This window comes from Chanodichthys erythropterus, chromosome 7 (assembly GCF_024489055.1).
Source record: "Chanodichthys erythropterus isolate Z2021 chromosome 7, ASM2448905v1, whole genome shotgun sequence".
Classification (NCBI taxonomy): Eukaryota; Metazoa; Chordata; class Actinopteri; order Cypriniformes; family Xenocyprididae; genus Chanodichthys; species Chanodichthys erythropterus.
This window is the reverse complement of record NC_090227.1, coordinates 26,721,559-26,737,846: the sequence shown is the minus strand read 5'-3', so window position 1 is coordinate 26,737,846 and position 16,288 is coordinate 26,721,559. Positions and strand designations below refer to the sequence as shown.

The window sequence follows — 16,288 nt, the reverse complement described above, 5'->3', positions numbered from 1 at the left end:
AAGACAATAAATACACAATTGAGAAGATGTATACATGTATTGCCTCAGAATTTGCGTCTGAATAGCGCTCACTCCATGGGCGTGGCCACATTAGCAGATAATGAGCTGAATCACAGGCGTCTGACATGTCTTTTTTCATACAGATTAAATAGACAGAATTTTTGTTTTTAATTTGACTTACACGATTTAAAACCTGACATTTCAGCGTCTCTTTAGACATTAGTCTAATTTTTTTGTGATTAGTATTGTAGTGATCAGCAGGCAGACATGAGGGAAGACTCCCCTCATCACCTCATCTGCCATGATGAAAAGCACAGGACTCCAAAACTCACACCTCCAAGAGAAGCAAACAAGGGAATAGATATGCTAGCAGATAAGAATATCAAGACAATCACCCTGACCATTTGTGAAAAGGAAGAATTATGACATTAGCATGTCATTGAGCGGGCTAATTCTATCACCATTCTTCCCCATTGTTCACCTCAGTCCTTAGATCTGAGGTGTGAACTGGACTCCACTCACCAGACAGGTTTTGCTATGTGACTTGAAGTCACAAAGGAAAGAAATAGACACACAGTGGATAAAATGGAGCAAATCTTCTCCATTTTTATTATCAAGAACTCTATATACTTAATGAGTGTTGTTTGTGTGCATGCAAACTATAGAAACTTGCCTACCAAGGTATACATTAATGCATAGATTAAAGTTCAATATAACTCAATAATGTTTGGTCTTTATGTTTTCAGCACAATGCCTAGGTTAATCTGAAATTGGTTTGGAAAGTGAATTATGCATAGGAAAAACCCTAAGGACATTGTTCTAAACGTGAACTTTAGGCTATGCAAATGTACCTCATGCAAGAGGGGGGCCATCCAGTGGCCACCTCTGACAGCATCAGCCAATCAAAACAGTGGATCTGAAAGGTGCAAATTTGCATTTCCCTCCTTCTCGGGACAGGCTAAAAGACTTGTTTCTGAGACAGATAAGGCTCCAGTTTGTCAGGATGCTGCAATTTCCCGTTCTGGTTCCAGGCTTCAGTTCCTGTTCCAGTTCTGGTTCAAGGTTCCTGTCCCAAGATGTGCTAAGCTAAGTCCAACTCTACAGAGGTGTGAAGTTGCTCTCTCAAGACTCTGGAACTCTAAAGAGAGAAACAAGGAAGTTCTGCAAGAAGAGAATTTGGGGAGTTTGAAAACTGCAACGGAGACAATGACTAAAGCTTAGCCCCCCATCTTCAAGATATCTTATGTACCAACTTCAAAATCCTCTCATCAGAGATCCTCCAGATCTGCGTGTTCCAGACTGTCCGGATCTACATTGACTTCAGAATCTAAAGATCCTTCTGTCTGCATGTTCCAGAGAATAAGGATCGTCTGCACAGACATCAGAACCTTCAAGGCTTCTTCTTCTGTGTGTTCCAGGAAAAGACCTTCTCTGTGCTCCAGGAGTTCAACATTCACAAGTACTTTGTGTTCAAGGCTGTGAAACGGATTCCAACTCCTTTCTTCCCACTGCAACGCTGCTCAGCTCAACAAGTGGAAGACATCACCTTCGGATTCAGCATGACCAGGCAGATGTAAATATCACTTACCAAACCTCTTTCTAGAGACCTTGGCATTAGTGTATATTGTCAGTATATGATTATCTAATTTGCATTAGATCTTGCATAGTAGATATCAGTTGATAACAAATAATCTCTTGGTTTATTTGTTGAAGTCAGAATAAGGTTTACCTTATTTCTTCTAGAGAAACTACACTTTATCTTTCCATAAGATTAACTTGTAACTGCCATAGTAACATCCAACTCATTCACTTGCATTTATTTGTCTTTTTGCTCTTTATCCATTCAGTAGTTGTTAGTTTCTCTTGTCTATCCTTTTGTTAATAAAATCCATTTATTACACTTGTGTCTTCCTTGTGTTGATAATACAGTAAGAGCCTCTACAAGTTAACGATATCTCACAAATCCTTCAGATTGGTCAGATGATGAACTTCCTCCAATTCATATAATTGTAATTCAGTCAACAATCTTCCATGATTGTTCTTTATTGTCAAGGTGAAACTTGACTGGTGCCCCGAAAATATTGGGAGGAATCATCTGACTCAATACAAAATATTAATATTAATATTTAAGACCATAAACCACTAAATTTGTGGTACCCTCGAATGAGGCTAGTCCAAAATCACTACAGTATTCATTAAGTTACAGTTCATTTTCTGAGAACTATCAGATTAGAGTGCGTTCAGAGGGAGACGAGAGATCACGCATCATGTTAGTTTTCTTTATTTTGCAAAAAGCACAACATTTTGTTTTTACTCTGAGTGTACACAAATAAAAGAAGATATTCCACAGATTAAAATGGTGTATAACTCTTAATTGTTTGTGCAACATTGAATGAGTATTTTGAGTCTCTTTCACACTTGTAAGAAAAAAATCGCCGGCATGGCCGCTGACCCGAGGGAGTTAAATAAAACTTGTGTGCACATTCTTGCGAGTTGATTCTGATTATAAGCCAATGTCACTGATAACGATTACAATCACAGCTAGTTACTTTTCTGTGGCCATGGAAAATATTCTTTCTGAAGAGTTAATAGACGACTAATACTGAGTTTTCGCTGGCATTCATGGTAATATTAACTCGGCTATATCAAGTTAATTCGATTAACTGATTCAAATTGTATTTGTATATTATTCATGTTTCCCTTTTAGCTAATTTGCTACAGTTTGTTTAGTTAGTGATGAAAGCAGGGCAGTATAGATGCGTGTAAGTGGTACATTAGTAAAATGTCTCTGCTGTCTATGTAAAAATCAACCGACTGAGATGCAACCACAGTGTATTTTCATGCATCAGTGTCTCTTAATTAGAAAAACTTCAGCTTCAGCATGTCCTTCAGGCTGTGTGTGTGCATGTTTTCACACACTGAAAAAAGCTAATTGAATGACAAGTATGTCTCTCCATGAGATGTTCTTGTGAGTTTAGTTCCCCTAGGCATCTATTATGTGGTGGTAATAGAAAACAGCACACCTACAGTCTTCTGCATGTATGTAAGAGAGAAAAAGACAGGTTAAGAGTTATAGCAAGACTTCATGGATTTGACCCTTATGAATTACTTCCAGCTATGCCTGCAGAGTCAGATGAAATCTGGTCCACTTTGCAGCATTTTCTGAATGATTGAATTAATTAAGTGTTTATACTGTATAGTGCTCTATTATGTACTATTGTATCCAAAGCGCTTTACAGTCATATCAGGGGTCTCTCCTCACCCACCACCAGTGTGCAGCATCCTCATGGATGATGCGATGACAGCCACAGTACAACGGCGCCAGTGCGCTAACCACACAAGCTATAGGTGAAGAGGAGAGAGGAATAGAGCCAATTCAATGGATGAGGTTTATTAAGATGCCATGATTGGGGCCAAAGGAGGGATTTTAGTCAGGACACCAGGGTTACAACCCTACTCTTTTTTACGAGAAGTGCAATAGGATTTTTAATGACCAGAGAGTCAGGTCCTCGGTTTAACATCATTTTCTAGTCATAAACCGTCCACTTAGACTGGAAGACACTGTCTGACCGACATATAAAATGACCAGCCACAGTTTATTTTGGTTTTATGTAACATTTAGCATCAAGTAAATCTGAAATTGATGGTTCCACAATAATTGACCAGTGTGTCTTGTTAAGATCATAAACGTAACCCTGAAAGCAGTGAAAGTGTATTATACAGCTACAAAACTTGAATTTAAATGCAATGCCACAAATTTTGACCAGAACATGTGTCTGGTTTTTCCTCAGAAACGTTCTTTGGAGCAGCTATGTACCTTGTAAGCACAATTTTGTTGCCCAGTGGAGCACTAAAACCTGTGCACCCAACTCCCAGAAATTACATACCAGCCAGCCTGTAAGATTAGAGCCTTTTTAAAAAGCGTTTGCCATTTTGTGTTTTTGCTTGAATTCTGGAAACACATCTTGCAGAACCCAATGTAAAAGAAAATACAGACTTATACTCTGTTGGGTCAGTTAACAGTCCAGAAAATGATCAAAAGCTTTGGTGATAGATAATATCATGGTGATGATAAACGTTGTCGTATTTGTATATAAAATCAACACACTGAGAATAACATCAGCACACTGTGGAGACTGAACTTCTCCCTCCATCATGGTTCTCTGGCTGTGTGCGAGTTGAAAGCACAGAAAAGTTTCACACAGCCAAACTCCTCATGAGTGGTGTGACCTGCGTTTCAGAGCTGTATTTGTCTTGTCACATAAATAAGTCAGCACTCTGTTGACTGTTGTTTGGATGTGTTCTTCTCACTCTCTGTTCTCACTCCTGTTTCCAGTGGAAGTTTTTCACAGCTTGTCAACATCAGGTAGTGCTGACATCCTTAAGATTTGGGCTACTTCAGAACTCGTTTTTTGTATACGTTAGGGTTTTTTACAGCAACATGTTTAGCACACATGACAGTCCGACAGAATCTATAGCATAATGACTATATAGATATCTGTCCAGTTGTGTTATGTTACAGTATTGTCATGTATACATGTATATGTCATGCACTGTATATGTGATGATGTATAAGGTTATTTAGAGCATATGTGCAGTTTTAATTTGGCGTATTTTAAATGTTATACAGGTTTGAGAGTGAGTAAATCATGACAATGTTCCTTTTTTTATTGAACTACCTCTTTAAGACATTGAAATGCTGAGAAAACGATTAGCCAGCCATCTCACAATGACTTTTTGAGAATCAATCATTAGGTACGATCATTTTCCAGCCATTATAGCACCTTATAGCAAGCCTTAACTCACATAATTTACATCAGGTCCTGCTTACTGGTTAAACTACAGTACTTTTTTGATTGCCTGTGTTTGGAAGAATGAAACCGGAAAAGGAAACGGCAAGAATAAAAGATCTTCTGATGTGTCCCTCCATCTCATTATAACTAGACCATATGCTGAGGCTACATTTAGATATTCCTCTGAGTTTTAGTATTTGGTTTTGATGACAGAGAGACAAAAGCTGGCAAAAAAGAGGGATGACCAGTCAAGTACATCGGCATAATTGCTTCCCAGTCTAAGAAACAAAACGCATACAGGCAGGAACCGGAGTTTTGTAGATGTTACACAGATTACACAAAGGGTAATTTCATGACAAATCAACCAAATTTCAGAAACTTCCCTGGCTCAAATTTTTGATTTTGTTAATATTTTTGAAGAAAGACAAACATAAATAAGTGATGAAAGCCACAATATTAAATATCATAGATGTACTGTATACTTACTAAGTAATCCACTATTTTGTAGAGGGGGGGGTCAAAATTACAATTTCTACCTGAAATTTGGAGCAAAAATATGCCAATGTTGACAGTTCAAAAATGGGAAGAAGCACTTTTCAGGTTGTTTAACCCCAAAGTTTACACCCCTGTTACTCAAGACGCATTAAAGATATCTTAATATCTTTTTAGATTTTGGTTTTTAACAAACTTCTTTTTTGGAATCCAAAATGTTAAGGCCCATTATGGTTCAGTTCCAGAGATATTGGGATGTCAATATGGCTCTTAAGGTAAATTGTTAAATTCGACACATTTTCAGCAGTCAAAACCCAAAAGTGGGTTACTTTGCATATAGCTGATACAGCTGAAGAACAAATAATGTTGAAACTAGAATTTTTTCTATCAAAATAATTGCATAGATCATACCTATCTGAGTGACATAAATATAGTTTTTCCAGAGTTTGTGTGCCTTTAAAAAAACATTAAAAGTATCTCAGTATGAGTTTTACATTCTGGTTCTTAACAAACTTTTCTTTTGAAATCTTAATTTTAAAGGCCCTAATTAGTTCAATCTCATAGATATGGGGTTCTCAATGTGGTTTCATGTTCAAATTGTTGAATTTTACCTATTTTCAATAGTCAAAAAACAAATATGGGTCACTTTGCATACAGCTGAGCTGATACTGTGCTTAAAGAAGAATGTCTAAAGAACAAATAATACTGAAACTAGAAATACTGTGTTTCCCTCTATCAAAACCATTGCATATACAACATACCTTTCTGCATGCCAAAGAGTTATTTTTACAAATTTTGCATGTCTGTAATTCAAGAAGTATTAAAGATATTAATATCATTTTAGATTTTTGTTCCTATGAAACTTCTCTTTTAGAATCTTTTAAGGCCCTTTATAGTCCAATCCCAGAGATAATGGGATAACTGGTCATTGTGGCAGCATAGTTACGATACTGAGTATTTGAACTCTAGGTAGGTTCAGAATCTGTAGGGATATTCAGGAATATTTCTTCCAAATATCCCTGAAACTGATTCAAATATAGATTCTTATGAATACACCTTTGAGAGCAAGTTAATGTGCCTCAACTTGACCATCTCAGTGTATTTTTGGCACTCAGACAGGGATGTTCTATGCAGTTGTTTTGATAAAGGGAAACAAGATACATTTCTTGTTTCAGTATTATTTGTTATTCAGATATTTTTCTTTAAACACATTGTTTAGCTGTTTGTAAAGTTACCCACATTTGGTTTTTGACCATTAAAATGGGTCAAATTCAACAATTTGGACATGGAGTTGCACTGGGATCCCTATGTCTCTGGGATTAAACCTTATAGGGCCTTAAAATGAAGATTACAAATGAAAAGTTTATAAAGAATGAGAATCTAGAAGAATATTAAAGGGGTAGAGAGCCTTATGTCGTTCCACCAGTTCATCTTCGGAACACAAATTAAGATATTTTTTTTATTAAATCCGAGAGGTTTTTGATCCCCAAGAGAAAGCAACGTAATTACCACATTCAAGGTCTTCTATGTAGTTTACGTTGTATAGACAGTGCAGCGCTTCCAGGTACTACGTCAGAATAAGTAGCTCTCATTAATATTTTTTTTCACTAAAAATATTTAAAATACGAGTTTATCTATCGAAGTTGTTGATAATTTTTGTGATTGACATGATTCTGTTACTTAACTGTATCCTTGACTGGATATATTTAACATGCATTTAATAGTCTGTATCAAATTTTTTACATTATGTTGTTTTGTTCATGGTTTTTCATGCAACCTGTCTACATTGGCCAATTTAAACAGATGTGGCATGATTAATCTATTTTTTTTTTAATATATTATTTAAATGATGAAAAAAAAAGATAAAAACTTGTTTTAAGATTAAAGTACAGTATGAGATGTACCTGCAGCGGGAAACCTAACTGTTCAGTTTCCATCTTGTCATTGTGACATTTCTTGCTGAAGATTTCTTGTATCAAGACTGTACACGTTTGATGTGCCTCTTAAAGTCAGCACATGCTTGATATACGCCTTATAAAGAATATAAGTTGGGCTTGTTTTCTGTCTCTGGTGATGGTGTTTCATCTTCACCATGCTCAGACAGACACAAAGACAAGGCAGCTCAGCTTGACTGTGTAATGTGAAAGCTTCTTTTTATCTGTCTCTAGATATTGCTCTTACCATTCATTTTTGTCCTTCCCTCTCTCTAGTTCAAGCAGCTTAGATAAAAGCTTTTGGCTTGTTTGCTCAGGCAGAGCAAGTCCTGCCACCAATATTTCAGTCATTCTCAGATGGCATTTGAATGGACTATTCACAGACCACCTTTTGACAAAAATATCCTGTAAATTGAATCAGTATTTTCTCATGTCATTAATTAGTCAGCTTTAACTAGCTGACTAAAATGCCCTCTAAATATCAGTTGTTGAATATATATTTATTTATTCATTTATTTATTTATTTATTTTTCTAATGACCTGAACATGTTTTCATGACATTCACCCTACAGTAACTTTCTTCAGTCATTTCTCGCCTCTAAACGGGCTGATCTGCTCTGGTCCTCTGACAATGTGAGCTGACAGGTACTGAAAATGAGCAGGCAGGGTCCTTGCTCTCTAAAACCACATGCAGGGTCTCCAGGGGTCCCCGTCTAATGAGAAAGACTTGGAAAAAGTCAAACGAACAAACTCTCTCCTCTCTGCAGTGCAGGGTCATGTTGATTGGCTACTTTGGTATGAAAAAGTCTTACTCAGCGATGCTCGGTATAAAGACCTTGCGGCATGAGGATCATTCACACACACACAAACACACTCGACCAAGAGAGAGGACGAGAGCTTGTTGAGCCAAGAGGGTGTTATCTCTACACAAACACTCATAGCGAGGGCTCATCGACCAATGAGGCGCGTCACAACCACCAAGTGAGTTTGCTAATGTGTGCGTTAGTGTGTGAACATGTTGCACATGCATTCACAACAATATAAATGATTAAAGTGGTACAGATACTGTGGGGAAAACAAATAGCAGGAATGATTTAAAAGCTCACATCCACACGCTGTTGCATTAAAGATTCACAACCATAAATTAAATGTGGTCAGAACTTTGTTTCCAGGCGGATGGATTAAAGACTTCCGGATATTGCGTAAAGCCGGACCGGAGCTTGAGATTTCGCATTGTTATTTTCATCAACAGAATTGCTGAAAAAAATGGGTTTGGTAAAAAAGGTATTTGTATTTTGTCAATGATAACAAATACAAAAAAAAGTGCATTATGATTGTAGGAGCCAAATGTGTTATTCTCATTATGACCACTGAGTGGCGCTGTGATTATTAGGAATTGTATATGTGTGTACGTGTATATAAGCAGCCTGCATTGTGTGAGTAAGCAGGTGTGTTTGACCCGGAAGGGCAAACAGGTTTTTGACCGCTTAACCACGCTTGATGTGGTGTTAGGCATCATTATGCTTCAGTGGAACCTTTTGCACGATGATAACAAAGGAAAATAAAGCTAAACTTATATGCAAGAAGAAGAATGGTCTCAGCGTTATTTATCAAGAAGGTAACACGTCGTCAACCAAAAGTGAGTCAAACCAACTTCTCCGGGGTCAAACCTCTCAGTAGCCAAAGTATAAGACTTGGCTCCTTCAATGATAAATACACCATTTAAACAAATAATGAAAAAAGCCATGCTTCCACCGCAGGAACTGTCCCCAGGAACTAGAAACTTTGGGGTGGTACTCGGTGTGTTTCAACCGCAGGGTCTAAATGAAGTTCCAGGTAAAAATTTCCCTCTCAGAAAGTCCCTGCTCATGAGGTAGTACTTTCGGGGATGGGACTTGGGAACTGAACATGCTGATTGGTTGACTTCATGCAGCTTTTTGATTGGTTGACTCCACACAGCATTTTATTTCAACCACCATTTTTAAAAGTCTGTTGCAGTGCATGCTAATCGAATCAACATTGGTGTTTTAAAAAATATGACCAACAAAATCCAGCGGGAACTGGATAGTCACGAACAGTCCTACATCACCGGACTAATTTGCCAGTTCCTGGCAAAACAGTTCCTGGAACAAATTGATCCAGTAATTTCAGTGGAAATGTGGTTAAAGATTACAAATGCACAAAAAGTGTTTTTGATGAAAACTAGACAGTAAACACTAGTAAACTGAATCACTTTGCTAGCAGGTTAACTCACTCAAATGTGACAGTTCAAAATGCAAATATGAGATTAATCATTTATATATACTGTGTATATATGTGTATATATGTGTATATATATATATATATATATATATATATATATATATATATATATATATATATATATATATATATATATATATATATATATTAGGGCTGGGAAGCGATTAACTTTTTAATCTAATTAATTACATGACGTGGTGATTAATTAATCTAATTAATCACAAATTTATTTTACATCAAATTATTATCCCCAAAAGATAAATTAAAGTCATTATTGTGTAAAGCATCAAATAGGTCAAATAGGCATTACAAAAAGTAGATTCAGAAAGAAATATTCTATTTGATTCAACAGAATTTATTACACAAACTTTTGGACCATGAGGTTGAGTAAATGAAATGATGACTATATCTTGATTTTTTTTTTTTTTATCAATATGGAAATATGAAATTAACAGTAAACATATGGTCAGCTGATGTTTTATGTATAATTTTCTTAGAGAAGTTAATTTACTGAAGGCTACCAAGAAAGCTACATTACTAAGTTTAATACATTATTTCAGAATATATTAATGTGGGTGGTGACGCGTCGTGCACAATAGCGCTGTATGACATATGTATCACTTTTATTTTGATTTTCCTTTTATTATTCAAAATAATCACAAACTTGTTAATTTGGTAATGAACTATAGGCTAAATGTTTTTTTGTCATTTAAATCATGTCAGTTGATCTATAATGCACGATGGGTTATCAGTGAACGCTCTGATCTTACCTGTGTTGTCATACGCTTCAAAGGGTTCAAATCTGTTGACTTTCGCCCTTTTATATCTTGAATTTTATGGACATTCTAACGGTATTCTATAAACTATATCATGGGAGTTGTTGCCCTGCATTATATTCATCGTCAGTCAACTGTCCGAAATGTCTGATGACCTATGTAGGTCTAGGGGCGGGGCAAGTGTGTTAAATGCCTTAATTTTAACGCATTATTTTTTTCTGTAATTAATTATTATAATTAACCCTTCGCAAAGACCCACCCCCCATAGTTACTGTCGCTTTGTCCGACAAGCCATGGCGCTGTCACGCCACACAGAGTGAAAAATATACCGCGGAGCAAAGAGGACACTGACAACACGTCAACAGACAAGACAGAGCAGGTTACTTATGATATTAAACAAAGTCCCAGCTTTCAAACTGTGTAATTTTTTAAGATATGCGAACAATAAAAACCGTTTTGTGGCTCTATAATCTGTTGTGACAGATTGCTGTAGCGCTTCAGATCAAGCGGCTTGTGAACTGATCATCTCTTCCTATTGGTCATTTATAGCATCAAATAAACATGAATGAACATGAGAAGGAATGTTGTTTCAAATGCAGAAAGACATCAGTACACACCATTTTTCAAGTTCAAGTCCACCGAGGTTAATCTAGTAACTCCTGACTGCTTTGTTGGACAAAATGGCAGATTCAGCGTTATGATTGGTTAGAGTTTGATCGCTTGTCAATCAAACTCCCGGCGAAGGGTTAATTAACGCATTAAATTCCCAGCCCTAATATATATATATATATATATATATATATATCAGCCTATATGTGTGTATGTGTGTATCTTGATTCTCCAATAAGGAGAGAGGCATTTGTGAGAAGGAGGACTTTATCTGCATGTTTTCCATTCCTCTCTCTCTCTCTTTCTCTGCAGTAAATCGTGTTCAGTGAACTTCATTTGAGGCAGTGCAGTCTTCCTCCGATGTAACACAGCGTTGTGAAAATGCCTCACACCAGTCCATTCAATTTATCATTGATATCCATGGTACACAAACACACATAAAACTAACACAAACCTCACACATATATTGCATTTTTTCCCACTGTCTGTGTTTACTGGGGAAATTGAATTTGATCAAGTAAAATCAGCATTATCCAAAGGAGTGGCCAAAAGCTATTGTATCTGAATATTTAATTATGTAGGCGTGAGCAAGGTATAAAAGCTTATGGGATAGCTGTCGGGTTGTAGTTGTGTTTATGGTTGTTTAATGTTGCTTATACTGTTTTGTGTTAAATAATCCTTGTTCTGTTGAAGATATTTCTGTAAACAGGAGCAAGTACAGATATTGTACCAACAGTATCTGAGAGAAAGTTACTTGATTTTAATTGTTACTTCCACTCTTCTGTCTTTGCTAAAATGTATTAAAGTAAGATTAAGCCTTATAGGGTCTTTGGGGTGTTTTTAGACCCCAAACGACGTTTGCTCAAATAAAAAAAAATATTCTCTTTGTCCAAATGACATGAAACTTTGTACCGTTGTTAACACTTTCTAGATCTACAAAGAAAAAAAACCCGGAGTGATAGCTTGTTTTTATGTTAGTGTAAAAAAAAAAGCAATAAAATGTAATTTTGTTATAAAATAACTGCTTTTTAAAAAACAAATGTAATTTTACTCTGTTTATTAATGTTTTTACTTCATATTTGTGCAGTTTTTGGAGGATTTCTCGTATCTTTTAAATTTTTATAAATATTTTTACAAAAACAGCTTTTTATGTAAAATTCACTTTATAAAAGACCCACATTTCTAACTTTCATTCATGGGGATAACATGGATAATTTGACATGGTTTAGTGTAAGATTTTTGCCCATCTTTTGGAAAATGCAGTTTTAAAAGTAAAAAAAAAAAAATCACTATTACCAGTAGATGGCTGCAGAGCTACACTATTTGCTATGTTATTTGACTAACTGGAAGACATCTTTTCATAAGTTTTTTTGTTGTTGTTGTTGGATTCATATCTAAATGTTATGAAATCACAATTATAACAATAAAAATTACTTTTTGTCAAAGTTTAGCATTTTTGGTACTGAAAAAAATGTTGATTTTGAGGATGAATTTTGTCCATTTTCACAGTGGAGTCTCATCATAATGTAACAATATTGAAAAATGATAGTTTTTTTACTTTTAAAACTGCATTTTTAAATGTCAAATTATCCATGTTATCCCCATGAATGAAATTTAGAAATGTGGGTCTTTTATAAAGTGAATTTTACATAAAAAGCACTCTATATTTGTATAAAAACCTATTTAAAAATATATATTTTTTAATTTATTTATATAAATTTAAAAAATATAATAAATCCTCCAAAAAACTGTACAAACATGGAGTAAAAACATTAATAAACAGAGTAAAATTACATTTGTTTTAAAAAAACAAACAAACAAGTATTTTGTTACAAAATTGCATTTTGTTGCCTGGGGTCTGTGGAGACCCCGAAGACCCTGAGTGTACTTCCCAAACGAAGACCGCATAAGGGTTAAAGAGTTTATTGCATAAATACACAGTGTTTTGGCATTTTATGTGCATAATGTGATGTGTGCACCTGCATGTGTGTGACAGTGATGGACTGTCCCTGTCTCATTCTCCAGATGTGGTTTATATCTCTACTCCACGTTCCTCTGGAGGCCTGCTGAAAACCAGCCTTCTTACCAAAGACCTATTGAGCACATTCACAGTGTTTTCTAGCCAAACAGACTCATTGTGTGCGGCTGTATGCATGCAGCTCAATCAATGCATTGTTAGGAATCTCTCTCTCCTAAACCGATGCCAATAGAGGCCTGTTATGAATTTCCTCAGGCTAATGCTATCAGCAATAGTCCATGAGTTCAGGGAATCGCATCAGCACTGCTGCATTGTGGGAACAGCAGTGCCGATATGGGTGGGGAGTGTTTGGGGATGTGTGCATTTTGATTACATATAAATTTATGTTGGATTTCTAATTTCTAGCTTAATTATGGACAGAGTAACAAATGACTTGTTTCTCTTGTTTGAAAAATGACTTGTTTGGTTATTTGTAAAGCAATGTATGTTTGAAGTATATAAAGCTCTAGTTTTGTTCTAAAATCTAGGGAGCCCCCTACCTAGGTAGTATTTCCTGATTCAAAGGGTGTTCCAAACAGTAGGCAGCACAATTATCTTCCCCTTTGACTTATTTGGTCAGACAATCTAAGGAAGTTCTACAGAGGCAGTCCCAGAATGCATTACAGTAACCTCAGTGAAATGTTCAGTCAATGCTAAAACAAATCAATAAAAACAGTCACATCTAATTAAAAATGAACTATGACACAGTCCCAAGCCCTTCACTGGTGACTATTCTGGGATGTGATGTAAAAGTAGAAAAGAAAATATATTCAATATTAATATTAATTCTTAAAGTTCAGAGAATCATTAATAATTATGAGGGAATCATTAATAATAAGAGTTTATATATTTAAATTTATGTGTGTGTGTGTGTGTGTGTGTGTTGTCATGATACCAAAATTATGACTTTGATATGATATTTGACTAAAATACCTTGTTATCCCCTCTTTATATGTATATAAAGAATAATAATAATTACATGCCACTGTGTGAATGTCATTAGATGTTTGCAACAATCAATGTTGTTACCATTCTCTAACCTTTCACATGCGACCAAATTCTTATTTCATGATGAGTAATTTAATATTTTTTTCAAATGAAAAGCTTTACTCACCCTCTAGCCATCCTAGGTGTATATGACTTTCTTTTTTCTGATGAACACATTCAGAAAAATATTAATAAGTATTCTGAAGCATCTGAGCTTTATAATGGAAGTAAGCGTTACCAAACGAGTATAAGCTGAAGTGCCTCCATCCACATCCATCCATCATAAACATATTCCACACTTGTTAAATATGTATATTTTTTACACAAACGCATCGCTTCGCTTCAGCCTTTATTAAGGCTCCGGAGCCGTGTGGAATACTAATACTAATAATAATGCGGGTATATATTTTACTCCCTGCAAGGAGTGGAAGCAGCACTCTATACACACATCCTGAGTCCTGCTGTCACACATTGACACAAATTAAGAAATACGGCTCTTATTAGAATGCATTCATTCTAATAATGAAAGCATTCAGTACTGGTACTAATAAATTTTGCGTAAATATTTGCGATATACAAATATACTTGGCCCAACCAAAATTGTAATTGATTCTTGGCTCTGCTTTTATTGATGATTTTTAGTATTTAATTTGTGGTGTCTATAGGTTCTTGTCAGAAAGAAGAATATAAGTGTGACTTTAGATTATTGTTTTATTGTATTGAAGCATCAGTTCCATTTGCATGTTGAATAGAGGGTTGTCGTCTGGCAGCGGTCTGGTTTACCTCTTGTTCTGAGTTTAAATAGAGCTGAATGTGCTCTAGTTGCCTGTCAGCATGAGCAAAGATAAACACAGAAAAGAGTGATGAAATTTAAGATTGAAAATCAAGAGGAACGACCGTGGCGGAGGCTGTTGTTATCCCCGGGAAAGCAAAATGAAACGCAGGCTTACCTTCAGGGGAATTCTGCACACAATTACAAGTTTCTGAGACGCTTTTCTTTTTATGTTTGTGTGTGTGTGTGTGTGTGTGTGTGTGTTTGAGACTGATGTCCTCTCTCCTCCCCATCTTTGTCTCCTTAATGCTGGGCTCTCTGGTAAAATAAATGCAGTAGACAAGAGTTCAAAGCTGCATTTGATGTTGTATTTGCTGAGAGGAGAAGTGAACAAAAGCTCTGAAAGCCTCTTGCTCCTGCTTTCTCTTTCTGTCTTGGTGGTCTGCTGGTTCTCTGTCTCTAGTAATTACAGCGTTGTGGAAAAGGCAGTGGCTGTGTGTTCTTAGTAGTGGTATAGAGGACAAAGACATGGGTGAGAGACTTTTATTGATACACCACTTGATTGGTCAATGGGTTCATTCTGAAATCTTCATTGCTGATTTTGGGGCAAAAGCTCCACAAAGAGTAAACTCTGATAGAGGATGAAAGAAAGGAAGAGGTAAGAAGAAATATTTCTGGAGAGACAAGAAAATGTTGATAGTGCCACATGCATAAGTAACTCCAAAGACATTGATATCTTCACTTAATTAGTTTATTAGTACATAAAAGTTATTATATTCATATTCAACATAAATATTCATCATATATACAAATAAATCAACAATGTGCCAAATATGTATCATGGTAAACTTAGTTTCCACCCAAATACTATATAATATATAATAATATAATAATACTACTACAATAAAAGGACAAAGCAAAAAGTCAAAAGAAGATGTAAGAAACAGAAATGTTTCTTGAGCATCAAATCAGCATATTAGAGTGATTTCTGATGCTGAAAATTCAGCTTTGACATTACAGGAATAAATTAAATTTGAAAATATATTATTTTAAATTGTAATAATATTTTACAGTATTGTTATTTTTTACTGTATTTTTGCTTAATTAAATGCAGCTTTGGTGAGCCTGATAGACTTCTTTTAAAAACATAACATCTTCCTGACCCCAAACTTTTGAACAATAGTGTATTAGGGAATCTTAGGTTTGTTGTTGCATTATGGGATTTTTTTTATGACTCATTATGTCTGTCTTTGTGTTTCCTCTGCAGAAATGCATGAAATTTAACGTGGAGTCGCCCATCTGGTTGTCTAAACAACGAATCCTCTGCACACTCAACCAGAGCCTGAAGGATGTGCTAAACTACGGACTCTTCCAGCCTGCATACAACGGCAAAGCCGGAAAGTTCCTGGATGAGCAGCGCACACTGAAGGAATACCCACTTCCTGACATCTCTCCTGTCCCATACCTTGAGGTGAGTGGTCTTCTCTGACCTTACTCAAAGTCTGTTGTGGCCATGTTGTAAACCATTCCGCTGCACATTCATTTTCTGCTCAGCTCCTTAATTGTTCTCTTTCTACTAGTTTTGCCGCTGATTTCTTTTACTTTCCTCTCTTATATGATCCTCATGGTCTTGTCCATGACACATA

General features: G+C 35.8%; 1 protein-coding gene across 9 annotated transcripts in view; it reads left to right on the top strand.

Moving 5' to 3' along the window:
* shank3a (SH3 and multiple ankyrin repeat domains 3a) overlaps positions 1–16,288 on the top strand; it is a 377,964-nt gene that overhangs the window by 148,178 nt on the left and 213,498 nt on the right. For all 9 annotated transcript variants that reach the window (XR_010895495.1, XR_010895498.1, XR_010895494.1 and 6 more), the window contains one exon: positions 15,910–16,113. Coding sequence is in view for 3 of the 9 variants with exons in the window: in XM_067389993.1 (XP_067246094.1) it covers positions 15,910–16,113 (204 nt within the window). In the remaining 6 variants the exon portion in view is untranslated. The remainder of the gene's footprint in view (positions 1–15,909; positions 16,114–16,288) is intronic.